The following is a 27,055-nucleotide window of genomic DNA, read 5'->3' on the forward strand; positions in this document are numbered from 1 at the left end:
GGCAGCAGTATTCCTGGGTTTCTCCTGGATTCCTAGCACCGAGCTCTGACACTCAGTCATAAGTCTGCCTCTCGCCTCCCGGAGCCCCTTTCAGCTGTGTGCCTCAGCCCAGTCTCTCCTTTGTCTGCCGCTGGAATGTTGGTCCTGCCCTCAAATCAACACTGAGGAATTCTCCTGCTTGGGCCCCATGTTTGTGTTGGGGGGAGGGGGGGGGTGGAGGTACCTAAATACTGTAATTCTCAAAGAGGGGGATAAAAATGTCACTAGACTAAACAGTTTTTCCCTGGATTTAGGCTTCACGTCTCGGTGAGTAAGACTGGAGTATTATCCTGGGAAGAATGTTACGGATGTTTTATTAAACCGTTTACCCTTCTAAATCCAGCCATCTACTGGTTATTGTGCCTGGAGAATCTCATGGCTCCTTATATGTGCGTGTATAGCGTACAGCTCATTGCTCCTTTTTTCTTGTGTGAAATTTTATGTCACTACGGGGGTGGGGGTTTAGGTGTCAATTAGCATTGCGGGTTGAGTGCTGGGCACGATGCTGTTACCGCACGCTTTTAGACCACGACTAGCCCCGAGGCATTAGTTAGTGGCGAGAAACCCGCCAGTCGCCGGCTTACAGCGCAAGCAATTGAATGGCTCTGGGCACATAACCTAGGGGCTACATCCGAAATGAGTTCCCCTCTATATGTTCTTTTAAGGCTGTAGAACCCCCTTCCCCTGTGATCCTACGGGATCGGTATGGAATACCGCCGGCCCTTCGGCCGGCAGTTCAATTCCCGGCAGCGCCTGGCCGACAAAAGCAGAGTTCCCGGCAGCGGAAGCCCGACGGCGCTGGAAATCCCGATCGTCGTTAAGGTAAGTATAAACGAACCTAACCCTCCTTAGGGGTGCCTAACCCTAACCTCCCCCCCAAGTGCCTAACCCTAGCCCCCCCCTTCCCCGCTGCCTAAACCTACGTCCCCCGGGAGGGTGCCTAACCCTAACCCTCCCTCCCCCCCCCTCGCCAGGAAGCAATCTGGAAGCCGACTACCTATAATACCGGCAGCCAGCTTCCCGACTGTCTTATCCCGGCAAGGGTGAAATGCCGGGCGTCTAGATGTAGACGCCCGCATTTCCCCGACGCCGGGAGACCGGCGCCCAGCATCACGATCGTAGTGATGCGGGGCCCTGCGAGCAGACAGCCGCGGGGGGGGAGGGTTAGGTTTAGGGCTCCCGGGGGGGTCTTGGGGTTAGGCACCTCCCGGGAGGGTTAGGGTTAGGCTTGGGGGAGGGAGGGTTAGGGTTAGGCACCCCCCCGGGGGACTTAGGTTTAGGTAGCGGGGAAAGGGGTGGTTAGGGTTAGCCACTTAGAGGGGGGGATTAGGGTTAGGCACTTGGGGGGAAGTTAGGGTTAGGCACCCCTAAGGAGGGTTTGGGGGGGGGGGGGGATAGGTTAGTGGATACTTACCTATCCACGATCGGGATTTCCAGCGCTGCCGGGCTTCCGCTGCGTCGCACTCTGCTCCTGTCGGGCTGCCGCTGACGGGAATCGAACCGCCGGCCATGTGGCCGGCAGTATTTCATACCCATTCCCCCTAGCCTAACCTTCCCGGGGGGGTGCCTAACCCTAAGTTCCCCCAAGGGTGCCCTAAACCTAAGACTCCTGTCATTTAACCCCATTTAATTGTCGGGAAGCCGGCTGTCGGGATTAAGACAGCCGGTTTCCCGATTGCATCCCGATCCAACCCCCCCCCCCCCCCCCCACAGTGAAATCCTCCTCTTACAAGCTGCTGCTGTTGGAGAAGGATCTGATGGTTACAAATACCTGGCGCCGGGTTACTCAGGTGCTGGAGTTCATTTTATCCTGACGCTGTCCTGCTTACGGTATGCAACAGGTCCACTCTATATTGAATAAAGGAAGGTGTTGCATGAATACACCACTTCCTTGTACTATGGGGGGAGGGTAGCGGAGAGACCCTTTATTCTTCCCAACCAAGTTCCCTGTAACGGTTATCTGTGATTTTGTGACCAGTGAAACATTTGTCTGGTCCAGTAACTGCTGAAACTAATAGTGATATTGTTGGACAAATTAAAAATCTGCATTGAAATGTGATATTGGCTCATTAAATGATTGTAAGCGTTTTGGGTGGCTGTTTAGTAAAGCGGGCAGTGCAGGTTGGTAAAATTTGTGCTGGTGCTCCCCTTGACCACCGCCTCTATTATGCCCAGGTGCCACAGAATTGCTGCTTCTCGCCCGACGGACGGATCTCCGGAGAATCTCTTTAGACACCCCAGACTTCACGGACATTGTGCTCCCGTTGGACGATATTCGCCATGCAATCGCCATAGACTACGACCCGGTGGAAGGCTACATATACTGGACGGATGATGAGGTGCGGGCCATCCGGCGGGCTCAGATAGACGGCTTATCCAGCCAGTTCATCGTCGTGTCTCAGGTGTCCCATCCCGACGGAATCGCTGTAGACTGGGTGGCTCGGAACTTATATTGGACAGACACTGGGACCGACCGCATCGAGGTTACGCGCTTAAACGGTACTATGCGCAAGATTCTAATATCGGAGGACCTAGATGAGCCCAGAGCGATTGTGCTGGACCCTACGAATGGGTGAGCCTTCTCCTTCATTTATTCTGTTTGTTCTACTGTTTGTGTTGCTGTAAAGGAAAAGAACCAACATATCCAGCTCTGTATGACCACACAAGTGATGTGCCCGTTAATACTGCCACCTACTGGTGGTCATGGAATCTTCTCTGGCACACGGTGAGCAGTGCTGACAGATGTAAGGTTAGAATGGAGTGTTATACATAAGGTTCCTGGCTGCACAGCCAGCAGTAGGGACGTCTTTTAGTTACCGGTGCAACGTCAATTACAAATAAGTCTTAATCATAGAGACATATTCCTGCTCGAAGATTAATGTGGATGGTATTTAAAGGCAATTGTTTGCAGGGAATTAAAGTAGGTAGCAGGACTTCATAATATATAGGGGCGATTCAGTTCAGTGCGATTTTAAATAGCGCTGGAAAAGAGTTCCCGGAGATATTCAATTGACCGTGCTGTAAACTCCCAACTAAAGGGATTCTGCTCACACCCTCCTGAGGTGCGACTCTAACTAAACTAGAGCCTCGATGCTGTTTAGCTTGTGCGGTAACAGCATCGCGGCTGGCAATTAAGTTGGAGAATGCTGATTACCGCGACTACACACCCGGCTTAAGGTGTGGTAACCGGCGTCCAACGACTGAGTACGGTCAGTTGAATAGCTCCTGGAACTCCTTCCCAGCGATGTTCAAATCGCGCTGAACTGAATCGCCCCCATAGAGAGAGAGAGAGCTATATGGGTTCATATGTACTAATTCTGCATGCTCCGTTTCCACAGTTACATGTATTGGACTGACTGGGGGGAGAACCCAAAAATTGAGCGTGCAGCGATGGATGGTACGGACAGGGTGATTCTGGTAAACACCTCTCTGGGCTGGCCTAATGGTCTTGCCCTGGATTACGCGGAAGGGAAGATCTACTGGGGAGATGCCAAGACAGACAAAATAGAGGTGGGTTATCGGATTGTTTGTCCTAAATCTTATTTTTCACAATAACTGGTCCAAGAGCAGTTCTATGTCCTGCTCTCTCCCCCCTCGTATTAGCCCCATGCTGGTGTGACCTATCATACTGTAGCCAGTGGTTATGTGATGGGTTACTTAGGGGTCTATTTACTAAGCAGTGTTAGGAGACCGAGTGATAAGTGATAAGGTACCAGCCAATCAGCTCCCAACTGTCATTTTTCAAACACAGCCTGTGAGATGACAGTTGGGAGCTGATTGGCTGGCACCTTATCACTTTAGATTCTATCTCCTAACACTGCTTAGTAAATAGACCCCTCAGTCAGCTTCTGTTTGGGATGTGAGAGGTAAACGTTCCCTGTATTGCGGCAGTGTGGCGCCACGTCGGCCATTGAGCACTTATGGAGCAGAGCTTTTAGCCTTTGTCTCCACCTTACGCTGGGTCTCTGGTCATGGGCTTTGCGGGTTGGAATTGGCAGATAATCAGTTGTGAGTAAAATGATGGAAGATACATAACAAATCCTTGTGTCTGTTCCGTGTACGAGGGCTGGGAATTGCAGCGAAGTCTGTGAGTGCATTTGTATTGTGGCTTAGTGTCATGGAGCGGCTTATCTTGGTTACTGGGCTGACAGGCAATAACAGAACGAAGCATTTTTTCTCACAACGCATTTAGTCTGTAATACAGTGATAAAAGCCTATGTCCTGGTTATGTGCTACCCCAGTCTAGATTGCAGAGCCTTATCTGTGGTGTCTCGCTCTGCATTCTAGACTGGGCGGCACCTATGCAGAGCAAGACACACCACAGATAAGGTTTTGCCATCTAGACTGGGCGGCACACAACCAGAGCACGACAGATCTCAGATAAAGCTCCGCATTCTAGACTGGGCGACACATAACCTGAGCACGACACATCACAGATAAAGCTCCGCATTCTAGACTGGGCGACACATAACCTGAGCACGACAGATCACAGATAAAGCTCCGCATTCTAGACTGGGCGACACATAACCTGAGCACGACAGATCTCAGATAAAGCTCCGCATTCTAGACTGGGTGGCACATAACCTGAGCACGACACATCACAGATAAAGCTCCGCATTCTAGACTGGGCGGCACATAACCAGGACACGACAGATCTCAGATAAAGCTCTGCATTCTAGACTGGGCGGCACATAACCAGAGTTCTATCCTTGGTGTGTTTTCATTTTGCTTATGTGCCACCCAGTCTAGAATGCGGAGCTTTATTTTTGATCTGTCATGCCCTGGTTATGTGCCGCCCAGTCTAGAATGCAGAGCTTTATTTTTGATCTGTCATGCCCTGGTTATGTGCCGCCCAGTCTAGAATGCAGAGCTTTATTTTTGATCTGTCATACCCTGGTTATGTGCCGCCCAGTCTAGAATGCAGAGCTTTATGTGATCTGTCATGTCCTGGTTATGTGCCGTCCAGTCTAGAATGCAGAGCTTTATGTGATCTGTCATGCCCTGGTTATGTGCCGCCCAGTCTAGAATGCAGAGCTTTATGTGATCTGTCATGCCCTGGTTATGTGCCACCCAGTCTAGAATGCGGAGCTTTATCTGTGATGTGTCGTGCTCAGGTTATGTGCCGCCCAGTCTAGAATGCGGAATCTCATATGTGCTGCCCAGTGTAGATGGCAGAGCCTGATCTGTGGTGTCTTGCTCTGGTTATGGTGCCATTCGGTGTACATCTGTGGTGTATGTGTTGCTGGCACGGTAGAGTCCCCTGCTGGCCAGCTATCCTTGTAGAGGTTTCGGAAACTGCCTCCGGTATTGGATGTAAATGTACAGTGTCTGTCTCTCGCACACATCTGCATAGTTTTTCTGTCGTGTGTATGTATCCGGTCACCCCTTTGTGGCCTGGTCACTGTTCTACAAGTAGTGATGATGCGCTTATGGTGTTGGGGTGATAGCGAATTGTGGAGACCTGGGAATGGGTATTGGGCCACAGTCACTCATGTTTGCCAGGGGCTGCTAGCGAGGAGGCTGACTGCATTTCCCTGCGCCTCCCCGTCCCTGCCTTGTGTGGTGACATCAGGTGCTCTCTCCTCAGGTGCTTGCTGCGGGAATGAAGGGGAAGCCTGCCTGTCTTCCAGCATCGGGTACACATCTACATTTTTACTCCTAAAGTACAGCCATCGCTTTGTGGGTTCTCTGCCAGCCCCCGAGACGTCGATAAGCTGACCGAGGTGGTTAATAGAGCCCAGCGGGGGGGGCGCGGATAGACTCTTTTGTTCCCTATTTTATCTGGCAGCCAGCAGAAGCAAACGGTCTCCACAGCAGTGACATTAATCTCACACCGGTCTCCGAGGAAAGATGGCCGCCTCTCATTGTACCGTCCCAGCAGGGTGTGGGAGGTGCGCTGCTTATGAACTGCGCGGCGCGAAGTGATTAACCCCGTGTGTGCCAGGTAGAACTGGGTGGCTGTTTTTTGTTTTGCGTAAAATGGCTAAACCAGTCTATGGTCCAAAAAACAGGACTTAACGCACAATTTCTGCTCTCCGTAGGAGGGGGGGGGGGAGCAGAATTGCCAGCGCTGGCTGCTGTTGCTCCGTCGGGCGCCCATTAGAGCCCCCTGCTTAAACCATTGATCCCATCCCTGCTCCCCCAAGTGTATTCAGTCTCTATGCGGATATTTTGGCGTGAGAGTTGCTGAAGCCGCTGGCTGTGTATAGATCGGCTTCGGTTTTCTGTGTATTTCTTAAACCCTGAGAAGTGTGAGGATAAATGTCCTGGGATAATTGTGAAGCCCTTCTCTGGTGTTACAATAAAATATTAATGTGTCGTATTGCAGCGGATTTGGGTGAGACTGGGCAGAGACTATAGATGATGTAATGTTATTACCGGTGACGCACGCACGCACTCTGCCTGGGACGCACGGTAGCATTGGTCACGTGTGTTTCCTGTAGTACACTTACTCCCTTCTGCGGGTTCCCAGTGTAATGTGTAAATAGACCTCTGAGGGTCCTTGCTCAGAGGTGAATGAGGTTTGTCTGATACGGACACACTGGAACAGAGGATTGTTCCGGCAGAAGGTGGATGTCCGTGGGGAATACTGTCCATCTCCTTTCTCTTGCTGTAGAAAGTGTTTATGTAACTCTGTGGAGTTGATTCAGTTCTGCACGGTGCCCCCCGATGTGCTGTTCCCGGAATGGTACTCCATAGAGGTGCGCAGGACAGCTTGTGATGTACAGAGTACTGTACACGGCCGATAGGCGCACAGCGTCGCGGCAGTGCTCGGCAGCACATCGCATTTGAATTGTACGCCTAAAACAGTACAATTGGTGGATTTAAATCTCTTTAGAACCTTCAATATATAGTTTTGGATCATTTAAATAGCCCCAGAAAACAAAGTACCCTTATTGTGCACAAACTTCATGTAAGCTAGAATTTCTTTAAGGTACATAAATGTGGGAGAATAGACCTTATGTCCAGATGGTGCCGATCCACTGGAGGTCCTGAGTAGGAGTGTACAGAGAGAGCAGTGTGCGTAGCCTAGTTCTGTGCAGATAGAGTGGGTTACAGTGTAGTAATGTTTTGCTTTTTGCTACCCCTCCCGGACAGACTACTCCAGTGGGAACTATTCTTTGTTTTTGGTGTGATCTGGTGGCTGTTCCTCCGAGTAGCTGGTCGGCTGCGCCTGGCAGCCTGCCCGGCTAAATCTGCTGTAATGGAGAGCCGGGCTTTAATAATCCATTCCCCTGTGAGAGCCGCAGTACAGAAATCCATCTCAACGTTACACGTCATGGAAATTCTCCTCGGGAAAGCCAGCCAAGCATCTTACGGTGCCAGATCTATTCCCGATAGATAGATCTTAGTATATCGGAATTTGACACAGCCGACGTGCGTTTTAGATTACGTTGCGGTGCGTCAGCCTCGGGCACATTGCGGGTGTGCGGTGAGAGTCTATACAGTCTCCCCTGACAGTGAGCTACGTGTGTGCTGAATAAATTCTGCTTTGTCACCAGTTTTTGTTTAGTGTCGTCCTATGAAAATTAAACCTTGTGTTGCTTATTTACACCATTTAAGGTTTGGGGGAAGCTTCCATGTTTTTTCTATCACTCATTTGTTACTGATTACTTGGGCGGAGGGAGCAAATAATCACCCACTAATCTTTCATCCATAGCTGCAATGTAAAGTCAGGTCTAAGAGGGGAAATTACATTTTTATGTTCTGTTCACCCCTTCCCCCGTGTTCCCTTTTTAATGTCCGCTTTCCACCGCACGGCGCTGCGACTCACGGGATTACTTTATCACTCTGTAAGGTCTGTGGGTGGTTGTTGTTTTTCCATCTAGGTCATGACCACGGAGGGCACCGGTCGGAGGGTGCTGGTAGAAGACAAGCTGCCGCACATCTTCGGTTTCACGCTTCTGGGGGATTACGTGTACTGGACGGACTGGCAGCGGCGCAGCATTGAGAGGGTCCACAAGCACTCGGGAGAGCGGGAAGTCATCATAGACCAGCTGCCGGACCTGATGGGACTGAAAGCCACCAACATCTACAGGATATCTGGTGAGCTCTTCCTACCGGGCGGATCCACGTGTCTAGCTGAGTTCTACTTCCGCATGGCTGGTTCTGGTCATACCGGTGTCTGTGTCACAGCGCGGAGGCGTCGCACAAGAGCTTGTATGGTTTATATAAGCTGTAATACTTCTAATCCGAATAGACGTTAATGGTGCTTCTCTATTCTCTTTATAAAGGGACCAATGCGTGCGCTGATGACAACGGCGGCTGCAGTCACCTGTGCCTATACCGGCCCCAAGGGCCGCGCTGTGCTTGTCCCATAGGCCTGGAGCTGATCAACGACATGAGAACCTGTATCGTGCCGGAAGCCTTCCTCCTGTTCTCGCGCAGAGCTGACATTCGCCGCATCTCTCTAGAAACCAACAATAACAATGTCGCCATTCCACTCACCGGGGTGAAAGAGGCGTCCGCTCTAGACTTCGATGTGACAGACAACAGGATCTACTGGACAGACATCAGTTTAAAGGTAGGAAGGTCCCACCTTGTTCCATACGCTGTTTGGCATGGAGCGACCCCCTGGCATCGTTCAGTGTCCTTCCTGTGTTAGATGGGATCCGTTTTCCACAATATTCCCTCCAATAATCTGTCTTTCCCGCATTTGCAGACCATCAGCCGTGCGTTCATGAACGGAAGCGCTCTGGAACACGTGATCCAGTTTGGGCTGGATTATCCGGAAGGCATGGCTGTGGACTGGCTGGGGAAGAACCTGTATTGGGCAGACACTGGCACAAATCGGATCGAAGTTGCCAAGCTCGATGGGCTGCACCGGCAGATCCTGGTATGGAAAGACCTAGACAGCCCTCGGGCGCTCGCACTGGACCCAGCAGACGGGTGAGTGACCGGCAAGTTTTAGTATTACCTGGAAATGGAATGGATTCTGTTATAGCTCACCAGCAAGTAGGGATCGGCAGACACACACGCAGCAAAGAAAACGCCACTAGGTTAAACCCACATTATTTTATTTTTGCACCTCATTCTGTCTGTGTATTTCTGTGTTGTACATTCATGCCTTGTTGTCTACGCTACAAGCGTAAAGCCCCAGAATACTATCTTTGAGAACGGAACCCTATTCTCTGTACAGTTATATAGACCCATGGGAAGTCGACGGACGCAATCCCGACTGCCGGCTTCCCGCCTGTCTAATCCCAGCAAGGTACAGATGACAGGCGTCAAAATCCCGACGCCTGTCATTTTACCTACGCCAGGAGCCGGGTGCCCAGCATCCCGATCGACAGTGCCCCGGCCGCGGACAGCTGCGGGGAGGGGGGGGGGGGGGGTTGGGAGAGAGTTAGGTTTAGGGCACTCAGGGGGGACTTAGGGTTAGGCAACCCCCCCGGGAGACTTAGGTTTAGGCAGTGGAGAAGGGGGGGTTAGGTTTAGGCACTGGGGGGGGGGGGTGTTAGGGTTAGGCACTCCAAAAAGGAGGGATAGGTGGGGAATAGATTAGGGTTACTTACCTTTAGCAGCACTCGGGATCTTCACCCCGCCGGGCATGCGCTGTCGGAATTTGAACCGGCCGGCGGTAATACCGATCCCAGACCTATGGCCAGGTGTTTCACAGCTGCCCCCTTGTGCCCTGTGTGTGCTACAGCTGTATAGATAGGGGCAGTACATGTCATTGTACAGTCTTCCCCCCTATGCTGGGCTGACTGCTCACTCTGTAAGGGGTTTCTAGGCCACCTGTATGGTCCTATACGTTGGTTTAGGAGGTCAGTGTTTCACTTATTTGTATAACACTAGTAAACCTCTGTTATGCAATAAATGCCTGTCAGAAAGTGCATCTTGTATCGCCTCTGCCAGGAGGACGTTATGTATCTGATGGGGTAAATGTTCTTCTGGGAAGGAAATGGAAAAAATATATTTAAAACAATAACAACAAATCTCCCGTATTAGTGCCGGGCCTCAGTAGCCCTTTGTGTCCTCCTCTATCCACAATAACAATGGGACATTTATCCCTGCAGCCTCCTGGTCTGCTACCAATAATTATACTCGGTGGGAACACAAACCTGAAATATTATCTGCTCAATTAGCCGGGCAGACCTGGATCCGTCCCCGTTCTCTCCCTGCCCTTCTCATGTGTTAATCTAGGTCAGCGCGAAGGAGCCATCAAAAGGGGGGGGGGGAATCTTTTGGCTTAAGGAGAACTCTGAATCCAAAGGTTGCAAAGAAGGCGGCCGATGTAATAAGGGTGCTAGCATGAGGGCGTATTTCAGATTCTGGATTCATGCATAACTGTGTCCGAGCACTTCATAATTGTCATGGTGAGGTTCTCTCAAAATTCCTTTGTATATTTAAATGGTAAATACTGTTCTCAGCAGCTCGTGTCACTGTAAATCCCCTCTACTTACTTATTACCGCCCATTTCCCTGTGTAGGTTCATGTACTGGACGGAGTGGGGTGGGAAACCCAAGATAGACCGTGCCGCTATGGACGGGAGCGAACGCATCACACTGGTGCCGAACGTGGGCCGGGCCAATGGGCTGACCATAGACTACGTGGAGCGGAGGCTGTACTGGACCGATCTGGACACCAATCTCATCGAGTCGTCGAACATGCTGGGTGAGTGAGGCTTGTATGTGGATCTGGTCTGCAAATGCTTCCATTCTCATTGCCTTAGGTGCACTTTACATTCTCATTGCCCTAGGGTGCTCTTTACATTCTCATTGCCTTAGGTGCACTTTACATTCTCATTGCCTTAGGTGCACTTTACACTCTCATTGCCCTAGGTGCACTTTACACTCTCATTGCCCTAGGTGCACTTTACACTCTCATTGCCCTAGGTGCACTTTACACTCTCATTGCCCTAGGTGCACTTTACACTCTCATTGCCCTAGGTGCACTTTACACTCTCATTGCCCTAGGTGCACTTTACACTCTCATTGCCCTAGGTGCACTTTACACTCTCATTGCCCTAGGTGCACTTTACACTCTCATTGCCCTAGGTGCACTTTACACTCTCATTGCCCTAGGTGCACTTTACACTCTCATTGCCCTAGGTGCACTTTACACTCTCATTGCCCTAGGTGCACTTTACACTCTCATTGCCCTAGGTGCACTTTACACTCTCATTGCCCTAGGTGCACTTTACACTCTCATTGCCCTAGGTGCACTTTACACTCTCATTGCCCTAGGTGCACTTTACACTCTCATTGCCCTAGGTGCACTTTACACTCTCATTGCCCTAGGTGCACTTTACTAGCTGGTCATTATCCTTTTGTACTATTGATGGCTTATGAGCTCAGATGTGCCAGCTCTTTGGGGCCCATACACTCTGCGATTTGCGGCCAGTTAGGTATAACATCGCCTAAACTCATTACAATCTTGGGGGGTCAATCCTATTAGCTGCGAGTTGCGATTTTCACTTCGAATTCGCATAGCAAAAGGAGAATCTGTATTGTAAGGTTAAAATGTTGGGACACTGTGCTGAACCCCTTGGACCCCGACCCCCCCCCACTGACCAATTAGGCAATTGAAAAAGTTTATAATTCGCTTATTTAGTCCAATATTTACATGTCATTTTTGGGGGTAAAAAATTTCCTCAAATTACCCCAAAATAAACTTTTTCGTTAGTTTAGGCACCCCAAATTTAATTTCAATAATTTTTTAGCTGAAAGATAATTGGTTTTTAACGTTTTTTTTTTTTTTTCTAGGTGCCCTCAAAGTACCCCACAATCACCCTTTTTCCTAGTTTTTTTTTTTTTTTGCATTTTTCGTTTAAGATAAAACGAAAAAGTTTTTTTTTATTTTATCATTTTCTTGCATTTAAAAACAAAAGCAAAACACAAATCAGCCATTTGACACCATTTCAAAACCTACAGTAACTTCCTAATGGCCACAAACAGCCGTCTATACGGTACTGCTGACGAAATTATCCATTTTGGGGGATCCAGGATGGTCTCACCACGTTTCATGCATTTCTCGCAAATCTCATTTGGCAGTCCGCTGCGAGTAGTGCGATTTAGGCATTTTTAATTGGATTGGAGAATTGTCGGGAGCGCGCTTCGCGGCGAAGTGTGGAAGTTGAAAGAAACAAACTCGCTACTTGCAGTTCGCAGCTAATTGGATCGAGCCCTTGGTGTGTGAGGGCATCATTACTTGCAGTAGCTCGACCAGTTAATCACTGGTTAACGTCACTGCTTGTGGGGCTCATTAATTAAATGAGTGTACTAGGCAATTGTTATTCTAGGTGTCATGTGCCTGAAATCATGCAGTGTTGTCAAACACGATAAATCGAATACGGTCACCTGACGGGAGTAACCAGGACTCGCACATACATTTTCACCATTCTGTTTGTGGAAACCCTTTCGCTGCAATGTAAATAAACGTAAGAGCGTGTGCCTAGTGCTGCTGCAGGCCGTCTGCTGGCTGAGTAACCTCCCTGTGCAGGGTGAATGGGGCTCCCGAGGAGCCAGCTGTGCCCAGGGCCCGGAGCCAGCTTTGTTACTGCAGGTGACTGATCCGCAGTCTGCTGCCCCCGTGTCAGGAATGTTTTTCTCTTCAGGAAGTCAGCGGCTGGTGGACAGGTGCCAAGATCCTCTCTCCGCACCAAGTTCATTTGCATTTAAAAAGGATTTATCTGCAGGGGGAAATGTTTAACATGGTGTTTTAAGTAACTGATCCTCTGTGCACAAAGCTGCCTCTTCCTGCGGCTTCTCTACAACCCTCAGTATCGCTTCCCAAATGCGCCTTTCCCTAATCTGTATTCCACTCGCCGTGTGCCCAACTCTGACGGTGCTTCACCTTTTATATAGGGGAACCTTACAGATTATTTTGTTCCGATTTTTTGTTTAGTAACTAGTGATAGACTCAACGACCCTCTCTCTAAGCTGCACCATCATGGGGAGAATATTTTGTGTATTATAACGCAGGTGCTGCCCTTTAATAATAAAGGTTATATAAATAACTGGTAGCAAATGCCATTTATTTATATTGTCCTCTAGATTTCTAGGCCGGGGACCCTCTGAGCCTCTGCTAGAGTCTTCCACAGCGGTCGCTCTCAACTCTGACAGTCTGCCGTATTGAAAACATTGGGCCTGATTCACAGCCGCTCGCTATTTGCAAGCGCACGCTCTGAATCATGACGGGGAGTATTTATTTATTTTTTTTCCTGTCCGCTCGCTAAGCTAATAGAGCCGAAAGTCCACTACTGACATCACGAGTGATGTCAGTAGGGACGCCCACAAACGGCAGGCGTTTTTTCGGGAATGCCTCCGTTTGTTCAGCCACCCCACCTACAAAACGGGGCGAGCTGTGATCTCCGGAGCGAGTGAAGGTCTCACTCGCTACGGGGCTCGCGCACGCCGTGCGTGCGCACTGGACCACCATCGACTTGCTTGCGAGCGGGTCTGAATCGGGCCCATTGTCCATTAACCGGTGGCCTTTGAGACGGGAGAATCACTGCAGAGGTCATTGTAGCGCTACCGCATTGGGGACTCTTTTATAGATGTTGCAAACTTTTGTTATAACTGGACTGAGAAGTTCTCTGCCTACCTGTCGAAGCCGTCATATGTTCTATAAGACGTCACTTAAAAAGTTTTGAGAGAGAATATTTGCTACTACTGCCAAGATCTGCTTAATGAACTGTGGGCCTGATTCAGAGCCGCTCGTAAGCGGCCGCTCGTTCGTTCCGAGCGATGTTTGCACAACTGCGCATGCGTACGGATCGTAATACGCATGCGCGAACCAGTCAGTGCGGCCGAAAATCATTTGTTCGCTAAATAGCGACTGCCTGCTATTTTGAGTGACAGGAGGAGGCGTATGTGGGTGGTAACGGGGGAAGGTGCTTGAAAACGGGGAGTGGAGAGCCGAACGCAGGCGTGCTTAAAGGTCAAAACGGGCGTTTTAAGGGTGTGCATAATTAATACAGCAGCGTCATTGACCACGTCACTGGGTTATTTTATAGTCAGAACTGCTCGCAAGATTGCGGTAGGAAAAACCAACCACAAGAATAGCGAGCAGTTCATACGCTGGTCGATGTACTAGATTAATCTAATAAATAGCGGACATGACGTAGGATGCGAGCGGCCAGGGGGCGTAGTTTCCTAAAAAATGACCGCTAGTTTTGTTCGCTCGTTCAGACCTAGAGGCGTGAACAGACCGCAAAGAGCGAACGGTTCATTTGAATAGCCACCCCTATTTTCTGAACGAACGAGCGCAAATAGCGTCCGGCTCTGAATCAGGCCCTGTGGGCGGAGATATGCAAATCCTCCATACATTCATACAGGCTGAGCGTCTAGAACTCTCGCTGTAACAGCATAGGAACGGCAGATCTGCGCAGGCTGTGTAAGAACTTATCACTGTAGGTGTCTCTCCAGCAAGATAGATATAGACAGAGGAATGATTTGGGGAAAATAATTATTCAGTTTATATATTTTATTCACCCAAAATAATGCTTTTAGCGTTAGTACAGGGATGGAAGATCTACAGTGTCTGGAAAGACCGTGTAGGTCGACGTCATATTGTTGACAGGCAGAAGGTTGACACATTGGTTTTTCTTATTAGAGATAGGCTGCAGGAAGGGGGTGGTCAGGGTTAGGCACTATGGGGAGGGTTATGGCGAGGATTAGGGTTAAAGTAAAAAAAAAAAAAAAAAAAAATTGAACTTTTCTGTGTCAACCATTTGACCCTGTCTACCAATTGCCTGTCAACTATTTGGTGTTGCCCTATTGGCTGTCTATGTAAATACTGTAGATCTTTTAGTCAGTGGTTCATGTTTGTAATGTGTTTTCATTCTATTTTACCACTGCGGTGTTGTATGTCTCTGCTGTTTGCTGATCATTGTCCTGTATTGCTGCCATTGAACGTTTCTTTGGATCTATGACTGAGCCTTTTCGTTGCCCTGAATTGCTACATTGCGATTATTTCAGTTGGGACACTTGGTACGGATACAGCTGCTACTTGTAGTTCCACACTGGTTGGAGAGCCGCAGATTACCCGCTGTATAGTGCTGTTGTGTTTGATAACTCTTCTACTAAACACGCGGTCTCTCTGGACATTTTTCAGGACAAGACCGAAACGTCATAGCCGATGACCTCCCTCACCCGTTTGGTTTGACCCAGTACCAGGACTTTATATACTGGACCGACTGGGGCCGGCGAAGCATCGAGCGTGCCAACAAAACCAGCGGGCAGAACCGCACCGTCATCCAAGGTCACCTAGACTACGTCATGGACATCTTGGTATTCCACTCCTCCCGGCAATCTGGCTGGAACGAGTGTGCCTCCAGTAACGGCCATTGCTCCCACCTGTGCCTGGCCACACCGGTAAGCGGTTATACCTGCGGCTGCCCGGTCCACTTCTCCCTGAATCCGGACAACAAGACCTGCAGCGGTGAGTAGATTAGGGATTGTGCGACCGCTTGTACCAATACATTTTAACCGCCGAAGTTTAATCTTCTCACCGTGTCCGTCACAGCCCCCAGCGCCTTCCTACTCTTCAGCCAGAAAAATGCCGTCAACCGCATGGTAATTGACGAGCAACAGTCTCCAGACATCATCCTTCCGATTCACAACTTGCGCAACGTGCGGGCCATCGACTACGACCCTCTAGAGAAGCACCTGTATTGGATCGATTCCCGGCAGAGCATCCGCAGGGCGTTGGAAGACGGCAGCCAGGTGAGGTGACATCGGTTATTAACCTTATTTTCTATTCACCTCCCTTTTAAGCCAACTAGATTTTGTCGCTTGTATCCGTGTAAAGGCTCTTTCATGCTTAGCTGCCTGCACAACACATAACCATTTCCTAACATATTAATGAGAGACCAGAAACTAGCTGACCGTGCTGATATAGATCTGTATATACCTTACATACAGTATGTAGCGTTTCCGCTAGGCTGTTTTAGCGGGGCGCGGCGCCCTGCCCTCCTTCTGGAGGGCAAAAAGCACCCTGCCCTCCAGGAGGAGGGCAAAAAGCACCCTGCCCTCCAGGAGGAGGACAAAAAGCACCCTGCCCTCACAGCCTGCGGGAGCCGTTCTCACCTGCGGGACGCAGTGTCCCTGCGGGTGGAGAAACATGCGGTGACCCGGTCACCGCCGGAGAATATGCGCCCGGCATCTATTCTCCCTGTCTGCCGGGCTTGGGGGCTGCCCTGCGTGTCCGTAAGTGCCGGGCACGCCCCCAAGAGTGACGAAAAGGCTACGCGTCTTATAGACACGCCCCCTTTCCCGATGACCACGCCCCCTTCTTGGTCGCCCGCCGGAGCTAGAGGGAACACTAAGTATGTACTGGCCCGTCCACAGCCCTGACCCCCGTACCATTGTAACGGAGGGACAAAGGAACTTCTTAAACCAAAAATAAATAGTTTCTGCATTTGGAGACGCACGCCCCTTCATAGAGCTCCATAATACAGCACATTACTGATCAGTTCTGCACTGCCGAATGGCTATATACTACTCAGCCTGGAGAAGACAGGCTCGGAGGAATGATATGATCGGTGTCTATTCTCCCAGCTGGAATCATTCGCTGAAGCTTTCCTTAAGCACAACAAAAACTTGGAGAGGGATAGTGTGTGTGATATGAAAACAATTTATTTAATTGATACCAAATTGATTGGAATGAATAGATTATGTATTAACAATTCTTTACAGAGCGCTATTCTATTCTGTTGTGCAATCTACCAATATTTTGTGTGTTTAGAATAAACTGTTTTAAATGATCTTTCCCTGAGCTCAATAATAAGAATCCCGTAACACGTCTACTTCTTTAGGGTCTCTGGCGGTGGACTCTGCTCGCTGCGTCACTGTTGTCTGACTACTGTGCCATGCATGTAACAGAGACCTGAAATGTTTCATGCTGGGCTGAGACGTCATGGTGCCTTTCAATGCGATGCTGAATAGCGCCAGGGAGGAGCTCCCAGAGCTATTTTATGTTAGCCCGACTAAAGGATTTCTCGCACCCAGTGCCGCGAACAGCCCTGCCGTCGGCACTTTAGTCGGAGAATATACTGCGAGTAAACACCCGCCTTTAGGCGCGTTAACTGGCATTCTCCTACTTAAGTGGTTTTAGACGGACTTAACAACGCTGGGAATTGAATAGCTACAAGAACTCCTTCCCAGCCTAAATTGAATCGCCCCCTAAGATAGAAAGGTGCAGGGCAGCCATGTCTGGTCGTCTTACGCGTGGAATGGAATACGTGGATGGTGGCTGTCATTTCCTGCGCACTGTATTTCTCTAATATCGTCTCCCCCCCCTCCGTCTCTCTCGCAGAACGTGACCGTGGTATCCAACTCAAACACCAACCAGAACTTTGACATGCAGCCGTACGACATGAGCCTCGACATCTACAGCCGCTTCATCTACTGGACTTGCGAAGCCACCAACGTCATCAACGTCACCCGCATGGACGGGAGTGCCATCGGTGTGGTCCTGAAGGGGGAACAGGACCGTCCCAGGGCCATCCTAGTGAACCCGGAGAGAGGGTGAGTTTGGCTGAGCAATTCCGGGATTCGGGGCTATGAGATCTAACCTGGAGAAGCCAATCCATACAGGCATCTGCTGTACGCTAATAAGGGTCTGCGTAAACTTTTACCTGGAACTCTGGAGTTTTTTTTTTTTTTTTTTCTTTTAACATTCCCCCTCACTCCAGTCACAATGTGCTGCTGTTCTGAGCCCCCGGAAGAGACCCTGTAGATGGAATAATACCTTGTCTGACAATCGGGGGGGGGATGAGAGGGAACCAAATACAACCTGGATTGTGTGTAGGGGTTGTACAGTGCTAATCTAAATCAATTTTTTTTTGTCGTCTTTTCAGATACATGTATTTCACCAATGTACAGGAACGTTCAGCCAAGATAGAGAGGGCGTCTCTGGATGGGACGGAGCGCGAGGTTCTCTTTTTCACCGGTCTCAGCAAGCCCATTGCCCTGGCTCTAGACAACAAAATGGGGAAACTCTTCTGGGCTGACTCGGACTTGAGGCGGATTGAGAGCAGCGACCTGTCTGGTAAGGACAATGCGACTGCGCAGAGAGCCGGCAATCGGCACTGACCATCGCACAAAGTGTATGTGATTGTATGCAATAGGTCACCACCAACGCTGGCCCATACCCCTCTACATTACACAGGCTGAATGTGTAGGAGAACAAGCTCCGAGTGACTAGTGTTCTAGTAACAGCCAGTTCTGTACGAGAGTGACCATGCAGGTGACCTTAAATTGTTATGGGGGAATGTGGATTACCCGCAATAAGGAACCTCCCGCCCACAGGTGGGAACCGCGTGGTGCTTGAAGACTCCAATGTGTTGCAGCCAGTAGGACTCACGGTGTTCGGAAATCACCTGTACTGGATCGACAGACAGCAACAGATGATTGAACGCATCGCGAAAACGGGACGCGAGGGGCGCACGAAAATCCAGGCCCGCATCCCCTTTCTGACGGACATCCACGCAGTAACTGATCTGAACATGCAGGAATACAGTAAGTGCCCACAGGCCCTTCACCCCCTCTGCATTCGCCAATTAGGGGGCTGCCCTTATAACACCGAGGGCGGCCGCATTGTTTTTCTAATGCAGCCAGACACCAGTTTTGGAATCAATTAATTTATCATACATTCAATTGGCAGAGTGAAGGGCTGTGTATGTCTGTATGTTCTGTGATGACCATAAGGTGCTGTATAGAAAGTAACTAGAGATCTTAGGGTTCTCTATGAGCGTCTGAAGTTTGGGGTATAATGGAAGCTGGATCATGTGATCTCTCTCCCCTGTTTCAGAGGACCACCCATGCTCGCAGGAGAACGGCGGCTGCACCCACATCTGTATTGTGAAAGGCGATGGAACGACCCGCTGCTCCTGTCCCATGCATCTAGTTCTCCTACAAGATGAGCTGTCCTGCGGAGGTAAGGAAGGGGGGCAGAACAGGGACAGGGTCGGGTTTCAATCGCTCTGAGCGCAGCTTTAGAAAACACTTCGGTGGAGCCTCAACGGTTGATCATCTTTGTCTGCAAGCTCTGTCCTCTGTCCATGGTCCTAATTGTGATGTGGCCAGATCTTATGATGGCTCTGAGTCGTTATATTACATTATACATTCACTATATGTAGTAACCACGCTAGGTCCGGTACCGATCCTAGAAAAAGGGGACGTGGCCACATGAAAAGGGGCGTGTCATTAAGACACACTCCCCTTTTCATCTCTCTCTTGGGGGCGTGCCTGGCACTTTCAGACATGCCAGGCTGCCGCCAAGCTTTCCTGTCTCTGAATAGATGCTGGGTACAGGCGCCCGGCATTTATCCACCAGGGGTGATCGCTTCACCTCAATTTTTCCCACCCGCGGGACACTGCGGTTCATGGGTGGGGACGGCACCCGCCATGTTTTAGCACCCGCCATGGGCGCTGCCAATGGGGCAGGGGCGCATTCTGGTCTTTTAAAATCGGGCAGGATGTGGCGCCCCACTAAAACGGCCTAGTGGGAACGCTATATAGTATCACCGTTATTGTAAACTATATAGTATCTCGGTTATTGTAATCCGGTTTACCCGATCCTGTAGTGCTGAGATCAGACATTCTTCACCGGTAAATAGAATCACAATGTTCCCTGTCTGTAGTAAGATATTATTATTGCTTTACAGCTGTTAAAGGGAGGATATTAAGCTTATTTTTCCGTCTGAGACTGCTGCACCAGTAATTATGTGCATTAACCGGTCGTTTAGAGGAATGACTACTTTCCCTGTAGAAACTTGATGCATCGTTGTGTTTATAGTTCCTGCTGTGTAATGATAATACAGCGTTTGCTCCAGCCTCCTCCTCTGACCCCTCACCTGCCCCTGGGTGGAGGGGTTGCTGGTTTTGGTCTCAGCTTGTGCTCTGTGTAAGACCGCCAGGAGCCGCCGTGAAATAAAGGTCATGTGACTGGCTAACCGCGCATGTTAGAGATCCGAGGCCGGAGTAGACTCGTTGTTCGATACACGATCCACTTATATTTTTGGATAGTAAACGCTCTGCTTTCATTTTGCTGCTCTTAGTATTATTAGATATTTGAAACCTAGATAAACACATAAGTATGACGTCTTTAGAGAATAAGTGGGTGCGAGCGACTGACTGCGCAATTGTTATGCTAGCTCCATGCACCCGCAAATCTCTCCCTTGCCTCTTACGCCCTTGTTTTGTTCTCTTGCAGAGCCCCCCACCTGCTCCCCGCAGCACTTCACCTGCTACACGGGCGAGGTAGACTGTATCCCCGCCGAGTGGCGGTGTGACGGCTTCACGGAGTGCGTGGACCACAGCGACGAGCAGAACTGCCCCATGTGCTCAGATACACAGTACCAGTGTGCCAGCGGGCAGTGCATAGACTCCTCCTTGAGGTGTAACGGTGATGCCAACTGCCAGGACAAGTCTGACGAGAAGGGCTGCAATGGTAGGTGTACTCCCTGTGTCCTGGGCCTGAACCGCAGTAACCTGTCCCTGTGTATAGAACACAATTAGCCTGGAACCATTACAATGTAATCGGACGCTCACTCTCTCTCCTCCAGAAATCTGCGCCTCGGACCACTTTCACTGCGGCAACGGGCAGTGTGTCGGCAAGCTGAGGCAATGCGACCATGCCAGGGACTGCAGCGACGGCTCCAGCGACCTGGGCTGCTGTAAGTGAGCGTTCCCGAACACCTCGCTGCTGTGTACGGGTGACGAATCTCGCCGACTCCGCGGTGACCTAACGCTTGTACCCTCCGTTACAGACACCACCGAGGAGCCGCCGCCACCTTCAACCAACACCATCGGCTCCATCATTGGCATCATCCTCACGGTGTTCATCGTGGGCGGCGTGTACTTTGTCTGCCAGCGGGTGCTCTGCCGGCGAATGAAGGGTGATGGCGAGACCATGGCAAACGATTATGTGGTACACGGGCCTGCTTCAGTGCCTCTGGGGTATGTGCCCCACCCCAGCTCTCTCACCGGATCGCTGCCAGGTGAGGGCGCGGTGCCTGCTTTGGGTAAACTCTTGTCTCCTGTCTGTCTTAGAGTTGGGGAGACCATGGGGGCTTCCAGTGTGTCTTTACCTGTTCCTGAACGTCCGTGGTGTGTTTGTGTCTTCTGTTGTCCCTTTGTTGTAGCTCTCGCCCGACCCTCCCCCCTCTCTGGCTCTGTTTTTCTTTTTGTCCATTGTGTGCGACATGGGAGTCGGGTTTCTTCCGAAGGACATTGTGCAACAGATCAGACCAGTCTCTCCTGTTCCCCGGGCCGCACTGTAACTGCTTCTATCCGGCCGTGGTGTCCCTCTGCTCCCCCCCCACTGCTTTCCTGCCTCACGTTACTGACCAGCCTTCTCTGTCTCACTCTGCAGGGATGTCACGTGGCAAGTCGGTGATCAGCTCCCTAAGCATTATGGGTGGCAGCAGCGGACCGCCGTATGATCGCGCTCACGTGACTGGAGCCTCGTCCAGTAGTTCGTCCAGCACAAAAGGAACCTATTTCCCACCGGTGAGTTTTTCGGCTGTCAGCCGATGTCCCCAGCGAGCCTCCTGGCCGACCTTTCCTGTTATGGCATCGCCCGTCCGGCGGCCTTTCAGTGCCACCATATTTTCTTTCCCTTTTGTAATAACTGTTTGTTAACGACCTTTTAACACTAAATGCTTATTTCAATTTTAGATATTAAACCCTCCGCCGTCCCCCGCCACGGAACGTTCACATTACACCATGGAGCTGGGCTACTCCTCTAACAGTCCATCCACGCACAGATCATACAGGTGAGCCCCTGCTCTGTCCCTCTGGGACTACAGCTCCCATCGTTGCTGGCCGGTAGAAGATGATGAGAGAGTTTGTTTGGCTGTATGAGGCGTAGCATCATTGCCGTCCTGTACTTACATCTCTTCTTTCTTCCTGTTTAAGCTACAGACCGTACAGCTACCGTCACTTTGCTCCTCCCACCACGCCGTGCAGCACCGATGTGTGCGACAGCGACTACACGCCCAGCCACCGCCTTACATCGGCCACCGCTAAAGGCTACACCAGCGATATCAACTACGACTCTGAACCGGTTCCCCCTCCCCCCACCCCACGGAGCCAGTATCTGTCCGCCGAGGAGAGCTGCCCCCCTTCCCCTTACACAGAACGGAGCTACTCTCATCATCTATACCCCCCGCCCCCCTCCCCTTGCACAGACTCCTCTTGAGACCCCCCTAATTGTTTATACAACAAACCCTGTGGAGTTTGGGGGTCCTTGCTGACCACCAGCCTTTTTAATTTTTTTTTTTTTTTTTTTCATGTACAGTTTTTTATTTGTTTCATAGAGCGCCTACGCTCAGAGACGAGCTAAAGAGGGGGAGGACCATGAACATATCTGTACATAGATAAAAGGATATTTATATAAATATATATATTATTTTTTCTTTTAATGCCCTTTCCTCCATTCACTATTATACTAGTGCCATACAGAAAAGCAAAACACTGCTCCTTCCCTCAGACATCCACGTTTTTGTATAATAATTTCCTGACCTACTGTTACATTGTAAAATATTTGAAACATTTTTTTTTGGGGAGGGGGCGGAGTTTTAAAATCTATTTTTGCAAACTGAACACATGAAATGCCTTAAATCAAAGAGCCGCCGAGGATGCGAAGATCTTAATGCCAAATATCTAAGTAATCGTTGAGAGAGCAGAGGGAAGGCCTCCTGAGCCCAGACCCTAATAATAAATTAAAAAAAAAAAAAAAAAAATTATATATATATTTTTATTTTTTTTTTGTTTTCTCAGCAGACGTTGCTAACAGTGCAGAACTGGGGTTATGTGGTTTTTTTTTTTTTTTTTTCCCCCCCAATTTTTATTGCGGAGGAGACAGAATTTGCATAGGAATTGCAGCATCCCCCACCCCTCTGGGTAGCACAGAGTACCTCTCGGATACAGAGCCCTTCCTGACCCTCTATGTAACAGCTGATATTTATCTATGTGTTGCAGCGACCCTGGCTGCATTTGGTGCTAATTGGCCGATCGCCGCCATTTTACGCAAGCTTTTATTAGCAATCCGTTTTTGTTTTTGTAGCTCATTTTTACCAGTTAGTCTTAAGTTATATTGAGGTTTTATTTTATTTGAGCTGTTACGTCCTCCGAGCTTTTCCCTCTAAACTGACTCTCTGATAATACCACTAATCAGAATGTGATGGAAGAAACCACTGGACCAATTGATGGGGGGGGGGGGGGGGGGGACCGCCAACAGGACGGTGGTACGCCGGTCACTTCACTCGTGACGGAAGTTACTTGGATTTTACCTTCACCCAGCACAGGCTCCTCCTCTATGGCAGCTGAAGACTTTGCACCTATTATACATTTCTACGTTACAAAGCTGCGAGTGTTAAGTGTGTTTTTTTTTTTTTTTTTTATACTGCGTATGATGTAGATATACTGTATTGTATTTATAAACACAATGTAACTTTTTTTTTTTTTTTTTTTCTTTTTGTACTAGCCTCATGTTTATATACCATATATAAATCTATATATCCTCGCAGTACGTTTATACGGTCACCACTGTACAGGGTTCCATTGTGGTGCGTTCCTATCTGCTCTGTCTATCTGGTTGTGTGCAGCTGCTCTATATCTGGGTTGATGAACGTGGATCTTTTTAATTGAAAGCTGCTTGTAGTTTATAATAACCCTAATCGTTTGCCACTACTAGTGAGATGTAACCGGTTTCTGGCAGCCCGCTTAATATCGTTCTACAAACGCTGACAAATATTTTACTAGTTGGTTAAAACGTAACACTAAAAAAAAATAAATGACAGATTGTAAAATTTCTAAATACTATGGGGGAGAGGTGTCAAAAACTTTTAAAGTGTGGAGACGTTGCCCATAGCAGCCGATCCGCTTGTACCTCTCGTTTTATAGACTGTACTAGAAGCTGATTGGTTGCTATGTAGAAGGTTTGATATACTCATTTTCCCCCCTAAAACTCAGCGAATACCGGGGACGGCGTGTCACGGGATGGGGTGTTACAGCTTGGCGTGAACAAGATACAGCCGTTTTTATTTCCGAGGGTTATTGCACCAGAAATGCCCATTTTTTTTCATTGTATTCATCATTAGCAATGCGGGGAATTGTCTGTTCCTATAGATAGACTAATTGACTATAAGGCAATGCTATTTGAGACTTTTATTTTCTTTGACCACAAAAAAAATAAAATAAATAAACTCAAAAGATACTTACAACTTTTCAGCCAGACCTCCCTTTCATCACTGTAGAATTACCTTTTGTCTTTAAGGTATATACTAGTGAAGCTGGGGTCCTTTACTCCTTGATACCTGTTTATGGCGGAGGGGGATATTTGTTGTTTTGGGGCGTCTGCAGAAGTTTTACCTGCCAGCGCCATTGTAATTGAACGGTCCTTTATTTCAGGCATTGTTGGTCATGGATATTGCTGGCGCTCTAGTTACGCAGAATATTGCCTGTATAATGTCGTCTGTTTATTGCGAGGTAGCGCAGAATGGTCATCGCTCACAAGTCCATTGCAGAGATTGGGTGACCTTTATCCGATGGACGTGCTCTTGTGGACAAAGCTATTAGTGCAGTACGTACTAGATGTTTCATACCTATCGATGTTCTTTTTCCTAGTATATTCAGTTGGAAGTAAGAGGACTTTGCGGTATAGCTGTACAAATAGCGCCTGGCTGCAATGTGTAATGTCACACACCTCCCGCACGATGTTAAAGTTTGATCTGTAACGTTTAATAGATTTGCTTTAGATCTCAGAATGGGACAATGTGTCCGTCAGCAAACTTCCCATCGCTTAACCCAAATCTCATCCCATCGACCACCTTCCAAAGTACTATTATAGTCCAATATATCAATAAGGAATGTAATTTTCTTTGCTATCAGTCGATCACCGTGCTGGGAAGATATTTCCCTCTATTCATGAGTTGAGACTGGGCATCTGCTCGCTAGGAACCAGAGCGTCCTAGTTCAGTTTAGGTCGTTCCTCGGCAATGTACCAGGGTGGTATTCTAAGGAATTATTGGACTGTTTCCTCTCCCCCACACACAGTAAGTGGGTACGTCTGGCCCTCAGTAGGGTCCCCCCCCCCCCCCCCCGGTCATACTGTCTATTGTCAACTTGCACACGTTACTGAATGTGACCAAACCCAGCCAACGTGCTGCGAGTTTCCCCGCACCAAACCTGTATGACTGTTGTATCTGGCTTTAAAGTTTTATATACGTTGCCGTTCTATCTCCTGCCGCTGGTACGACGGATCTGCAAAAGGATGTATCCATGATTTATGCTATCGACCAACATTTGGTCAGCTCAGAGCCACTCGTTCATAGTTTTTTCTTTTTTATATATATATTTTTTTGTAAAATATGGGCTTTACTTTGTAAGCTGTGTATATTAAAAAAAAAAAAAAATGACCTTGTATAAAGTTTCATTATTACTGTAAGCCGAGTTGTAACAAAGAATTAATTTTTATAATAAAACAAAAGCTCAAAACATTAAGTCTCTTGGTTCACTTCACTTATTTTTGTCTGAAATTTTCCTTTTGTATATTGACATCAGTCTTTTTTTTTTTTAAAGTTTGAGGTGTTCTAGTTGTATTGCGTGGCATAAGGGCCACGTTAAAGTTGAGTAAATACTAAATGTATTGCCATGAACAATGTAAGAGCTATGTGCCTGGCAGGGGGGGTGTGCGGGGAGAGGTGCTTTGGCACAGGGCACACCGTGACATTGGTGTGAGTGGTGGGTGACTAGGATAGGTTACATAGCAGTCTGTGCACAGGGCACACAGTGACATTGGTGTGAGAAGTGGGTGAATAGTATAGGTTACATAGCAGTCTGTGCACAGGGCACACAGATACATTAGTGTGAGTGGAGGATGAATAAAAGAGGTTACATAGCAGTCTGCACAGGGCACACAGTGACATAGGTGTGAGTGGTGGGTGAATAGGAGAGGTTACATAGCAGTCTGTGCACAGGGCACACTGACATTGGTGTGAGTGGTGGATGAATAGGAGAGGTTACATAGCAGTCTGTGCACAGGGCACACAGTGACATTGGTGTGAGTGGTGGGTGAATAGGAGAGGTTACATAACAGTCTGTGCACAGGGCACACTGACATTGGTGTGAGTGGTGGGTGAATAGGAGAGGTTACATAGCAGTCTGCACAGGGCACACAGTGACATTGGTGTGAGAGGTGGGTGAATAGGAGAGGTTACATAGCAGTCTGTGCACAGGGCACACTGTGACATTGGTGTGAGTGGTGGGTGAATAGGACAGGTTACATAGCAGTCTGTGCACAGGGCACACAGTGACAGGTGTGAGTGGTGGGTGAATAGGAGAGGTTACATAGCAGTCTGTGCACAGGGCACACAGTGACATAGGTGTGAGTGGTGGGTGAATAGGAGAGGTTACATAGCAGTATGTACACAGGGCACAGAGATACATTGGTGTGAGAGGTGGGTGAATAGGAGAGGTTACATAGCAGTCTGTGCACAGGGCACACAGTGACATAGGTGTGAGTGGTGGGTGAATAGGACAGGTTACACAGCAGTATGTACACAGGGCACAGAGATACATTGGTGTGAGAGGGGTGAATAGGAGAGGTTACATAGCAGTCTGTGCACAGGGCACACAGTGACATTGGTGTGAGGTGGGTGAATAGGAGAGGTTACATAGCAGTCTGTGCACAGGGCACACCGTGACATTGGTGTGAGAGGTGGGCGAATAGGAGAGGTTACATAGCAGTCTGTGCACAGGGCACACAGTGACATAGGTGTGAGTGGTGGGTGAATAGGAGAGGTTACATAGCAGTCTGTGCACAGGGCACACAGTGACATTGGTGTGAGTGGTGGATGAATAGGAGAGGTTACATAGCAGTCTGTGCACAGGGCACACAGTGACATTGGTGTGAGTGGTGGGTGAATAGGAGAGGTTACATAGCAGTCTGTGCACAGGGCACACTGACATTGGTGTGGGTGAATAGGAGAGGTTACATAGCAGTCTGTGCACAGAGCACACAGTGACATTGGTGTGAGTGGTAGGTGTATAGGATAGGTTAC

At 49.0% G+C, this 27,055-nt stretch overlaps 1 protein-coding gene across 5 annotated transcripts in view; it reads left to right on the forward strand.

Moving 5' to 3' along the window:
- Positions 1–25,496, forward strand: part of LRP6 (LDL receptor related protein 6) — a 54,337-nt gene extending 28,841 nt beyond the window's left edge. For 2 of the 5 annotated variants that reach the window (XM_088470597.1, XM_088470598.1), the window contains exons 6-23: positions 2,215–2,611; positions 3,378–3,549; positions 7,869–8,085; positions 8,274–8,563; positions 8,702–8,928; positions 10,472–10,656; positions 15,100–15,426; positions 15,511–15,710; positions 17,302–17,513; positions 17,846–18,036; positions 18,297–18,506; positions 18,799–18,924; positions 20,203–20,439; positions 20,555–20,665; positions 20,759–20,989; positions 21,364–21,500; positions 21,669–21,766; positions 21,909–25,496. In XM_088470597.1, the coding sequence (XP_088326723.1) occupies positions 2,215–2,611; positions 3,378–3,549; positions 7,869–8,085; positions 8,274–8,563; positions 8,702–8,928; positions 10,472–10,656; positions 15,100–15,426; positions 15,511–15,710; positions 17,302–17,513; positions 17,846–18,036; positions 18,297–18,506; positions 18,799–18,924; positions 20,203–20,439; positions 20,555–20,665; positions 20,759–20,989; positions 21,364–21,500; positions 21,669–21,766; positions 21,909–22,191 (3,851 nt within the window). In that variant the 3' untranslated portion in view covers positions 22,192–25,496. Of the gene's footprint in view, positions 1–2,214; positions 2,612–3,377; positions 3,550–7,868; positions 8,086–8,273; positions 8,564–8,701; positions 8,929–10,471; positions 10,657–15,099; positions 15,427–15,510; positions 15,711–17,301; positions 17,514–17,845; positions 18,037–18,296; positions 18,507–18,798; positions 18,925–20,202; positions 20,440–20,554; positions 20,666–20,758; positions 20,990–21,363; positions 21,501–21,668; positions 21,771–21,908 lie in introns of those variants that run through there. The other 3 variants (XM_088470599.1, XM_088470600.1, XM_088470601.1) reach the window with 2 other exon arrangements.
- The last annotated feature ends 1,559 nt before the right edge of the window (positions 25,497–27,055 follow it).

The sequence above is a fragment of the Taudactylus pleione genome, unplaced genomic scaffold (assembly GCF_031769625.1).
Source record: "Taudactylus pleione unplaced genomic scaffold, aTauple2 ptg000101l, whole genome shotgun sequence".
NCBI classification, from domain to species: domain Eukaryota; kingdom Metazoa; phylum Chordata; class Amphibia; order Anura; family Myobatrachidae; genus Taudactylus; species Taudactylus pleione.